General features: G+C 42.2%; 1 protein-coding gene across 2 annotated transcripts; it reads left to right on the forward strand.

Annotated features, from left to right (window-relative positions):
- Positions 1–201: 201 nt before the first annotated feature.
- LOC311119455 (elongin-C) lies at positions 202–2,663 on the forward strand. 2 transcript variants are annotated; one of them, XM_084194144.1, is made up of 4 exons: positions 202–304; positions 714–743; positions 1,274–1,417; positions 2,153–2,663. In XM_084194144.1, the coding sequence occupies exons 2-4, from the start codon at positions 740–742 to the stop codon at positions 2,341–2,343; spliced, it is 339 nt and encodes a 112-aa protein (XP_084050270.1). In that variant the 5' UTR covers positions 202–304; positions 714–739; the 3' UTR covers positions 2,344–2,663. The 2 variants fall into 2 exon arrangements, with proteins under 2 accessions (XP_084050270.1, XP_084050269.1); XM_084194143.1 differs by lacking the exons at positions 202–304; positions 714–743; positions 1,274–1,417 and adding an exon at positions 1,424–1,612.
- Positions 2,664–3,767: the final 1,104 nt, after the last annotated feature.

The following is a 3,767-nucleotide window of genomic DNA, read 5'->3' on the forward strand; positions in this document are numbered from 1 at the left end:
GTTCTTCATTGCAAAACCATGCAACAGTAAAAAAGTGAGGAAACCCCATTATTTTTTGTTTTGTTGAATAGACCTCTATTAAACCTTGAAAATATTTGATAAATTCCACCACCAGATTAGATTTATTTATATCAACCCTTGACAAACGTCAGACGGGAATGATGTAAGCGGAACTTTTATTACCTATTGTGCGGTATCCTACGGATTGGATTACAGACGCGCAACACTATTTATCAGAACTGTTTCCTGTGTCAAAATATCTTGCTAGACGAAGCGAAAAGTCTCCACATTCAACTATTGTGTGGTAATTAAAATAATTATCCTTTTATTACACTATATCGTAAGATGTATTTGTCATCGGATTATATAGCGTTAGCTAGCTGTATTTTTGGTACCTTGATTGTTTGTCAAACTGGAAGGCAACTACTGGTTAGCTAGCTAGCTAACAAGCTAATTTAGCTGCCAGCTAGCTTACGTTGGTGCTTCAGCTGTTATTTTTACGGGTAGGGACTAGATAATGGGCGCGTCTCAAGTATTTGGGGAATGCCATGTTAAATATATATTTAAATGTGTAACGCGGTTCGCTACTAAATTAAATGCTACAACGTTTGTTAATTAGCTAGTTAGCCAGCTAACGGTAGCTAGCTAGCCACCTGAAATTATACATTTTGATGTGTGGCTATAGTGATTCTAACAGAAGTCGTCTGTTTCAGAGACGAGTTTCGGATTTGAAGACAAAATGGGTGAGTGGAAATGTTCAGTTGACATGTTTCAATGTTTTTGTCGCCAAGATCATGAAAAAAATGGCAACTCATGGAGCAAATACATAACGAATGGAAAGGGTGTGCGTTCAAAATAATAATTAATAGCAAAGAGTAAGAGGCGAAGCGAGAGGGATAACAGGGACCAAAATCTGTCTTCTCCAGCATGTAGTGTTTGTGCTTTTGTATGGAAGTCAAGGAGTGACGAATTTGGTCAACAAAATCGTATAGCTTATTTGATCGAATAAAAGTTGTACTGATATGTAAGTTGACGTCCTGGCAACTTTGAGAAAAAACTATCTGCTCTCTCATTGACTAGAATGGTCCCACCTGATCTTGCCTCCTCCCAACTGCCTTCCATTTTTTAAAGAAATGTATTTCCATTGTTAGAACGGGCACTTGAGTATCTGGTCAATATAATGGATAATCAGTGTTAATGGGTATAAATTACCAATAAATTGTAACAAGGGTCAACAGTCTTACTTTTTCCCCCTGCGCCTGCCCCTCATTAGATGGTGAAGAGAAGACCTACGGTGGCTGTGAGGGCCCAGATGCCATGTATGTGAAGCTGATCTCTTCTGATGGCCATGAGTTCATAGTGAAGAGGGAGCACGCCTTGACCTCAGGGACCATCAAAGCCATGTTGAGTGGACCAGGTAAGCCCTTTACCATCAAAGCCATGTTGAGTGGACCAGGTAAGCCCTTTACCATCAAAGCCATGTTGAGTGGACCAGGTAAGCCCTTTACCATCAAAGCCATGTTGAGTGGACCAGGTAATCCCTTTACCATCAAAGCCATGTTGAGTGGACCAGGTAAGCCCTTTACCATCAAAGCCATGTTGAGTGGACCAGGTAAGCCCTTTACCATCAAAGCCATGTTAAGTGGACCAGGTAAGCAGTGTGCGCTTGATATAGCAAAGAATGTGCCTGGTGCTGGTCTACCAACTGAATGGGCTAGTGACTGTCCTGAGATCGGAAGGTTGGGAGTTCGATCCCTGGCCGAGTCATACCAAAGACTTAAAAAATGGGACCCGGTGCGTCTCTGCTTGGCACTCAGCATTAAGGAGATAGATTTGGGGTAAGGACCTGTTATAGACGAGTGTCCTCTCCAGGGGCTGTACATCAAGCTGCCTTACACTACAAAAAACAGGAGATAGATGAGGAATTTATCTCCTCAACTCATTCTGAGTGGGCCAGGTAAGCAGACATTCAGGACAACGTGTTGGATTTACATAACGAATGCAAAGGGTGTGCGTTCAAAGAGGCCCGTGACTGAAGCAGCTTGCTAGTTCCAACGAATCACTTTGATACTGTAAACCCTATTGAACTAGCTGTATGTCTTCACACTGTGCGTCACACTAATGTATTGCTTCTCATTCCCCCCCCCCCCAGGTCAGTTTGCAGAGAATGAAACCAACGAAGTGAACTTCCGAGAGATCCCCTCCCATGTCCTGTCCAAGGTGTGCATGTATTTCACCTACAAGGTCCGCTACACCAATAGTTCAACGGAAATACCAGAATTCCCCATCGCCCCCGAGATCGCTCTGGAGCTGCTCATGGCTGCAAACTTCTTGGATTGTTAAAACTGAAGAAGAAGAAAAAGAAATGTAGCAGCTTAAAACATTTTGTAGATTTTTTTTTTGTTGGACTATTTAACTTGTTTGCCATGTTGCTTATAGATATAAAACAAAGTGAATGATGACGAGTACGTTTGTGTCAGTATGCTGTGTAAAATATTTGATTTTGCACCAGGCTTTATGTCCACTTTCTGTTGATAGTAAAGACTTTTTAATTTTTAATATAATTAACTGATATGGCTGCTCCAGAATGTGACGAAGTGGCTTACCCTGTCGTACACAATCATTTCTTACCTCCCCACCACAATAAAGTATGCTTGAGTGTTTTGGTGCTAAATGGCTCCCTTGTGTGTTGGCAGCTTTTACGTTGAATTTGAACAGAATAGATGTTGAAGGTCTGTTCATTTTGGTTCGTGTTCATTAGTGCACACTAGCAAACCACGTCAAAACATTTTGCAATGAAAACAAGTTTCTTATAGGACATGTTCAGGTAGTCCCTCCCCCCGTTGCAGTCTGTATATCGCCGTTTAGGTTCTAGTGGATACAACCCTGGCAGAACCGTCTTACCCAATATAAAGGTGTTGTCCCACTGGTCCATCAACCTCTGGGAGTTCAGTTATCCGTTCCTGATATCGTGTTCATTAGGTCATACCGGTGTGATAACTGGATTAGCCTACCTAGCCATAGACGGGTTCTTTCATGATGTAATGCCACATGGCTCCAGTAGAGTGGAGGCTCAGTTTTTGCATTTTTAGATAATAAAATGACATGGGGACCTGATCCTGGATCAGCACTGCTTCTCTGAGACGCTTTACGCCAATGAGTGTCTGCCTACATAAAACCTCACGGCAGGCTAATACAGTCAACTACCTTTGTCTTATGAGTCCATGGACAAAAAATAATAGGACAATGGGATCATATTTCTTTATGAAATCAGGGAGAAGGCCAGTGGAGGCTGGTGGGAGGAGCTATAGGAGGATGGGCTCATTGAAATGGCTGGTGTGGAATCAATGGAACGGAGTCAAACGTGGTTTCCATGTGTTTGATGTCTTTGATACCGTTCCATAAATTCAATTTCAGCCATTAAAATGAGCCCGTCCTCCTATAGCTTCTCCCACAGGAGAAGACACTGTTGAAAGTTGTAGTGAAGTTATCCCTCATAGGAGAAGGGAGAGTGTTTTATCCCTGCACCAATTTCACTAATCACTGAAGCCTCTTAGGCATCCCACCAGTGCTTCTGGCTCTTTCCCATCAGAGGAGAGGCTGTGTATATGACCTTAAAAGGTCATTTGGGAGTCAGATAATCAGGCTGTCTCTGCAATAACACTGCTGACATACACACTCTTTGACCTTTCCCACATTATGTTGTTACAGCCTGAATTTAAAATAGATACAATTGAGATTTTTTTTGTCACTGGCCCACACACAAT

This window comes from Coregonus lavaretus (genome assembly GCF_964263955.1).
Source record: "Coregonus lavaretus genome assembly, contig: HAP1_SCAFFOLD_8149, whole genome shotgun sequence".
Classification (NCBI taxonomy): Eukaryota; Metazoa; Chordata; class Actinopteri; order Salmoniformes; family Salmonidae; genus Coregonus; species Coregonus lavaretus.

Coding starts and splice junctions, on each gene's coding strand:
- LOC311119455 (XM_084194143.1), top strand. CDS start 1,441: ATGTTGAGTGGACCAGGTAAGCCCTTTACCATCAAAGCCATGTTGAGT. Junction 1,613..2,152: donor AGCCATGTTGAGTGGACCAG/GTAAGCCCTTTA, acceptor CCCCCCCCCCAG/GTCAGTTTGCAGAGAATGAA.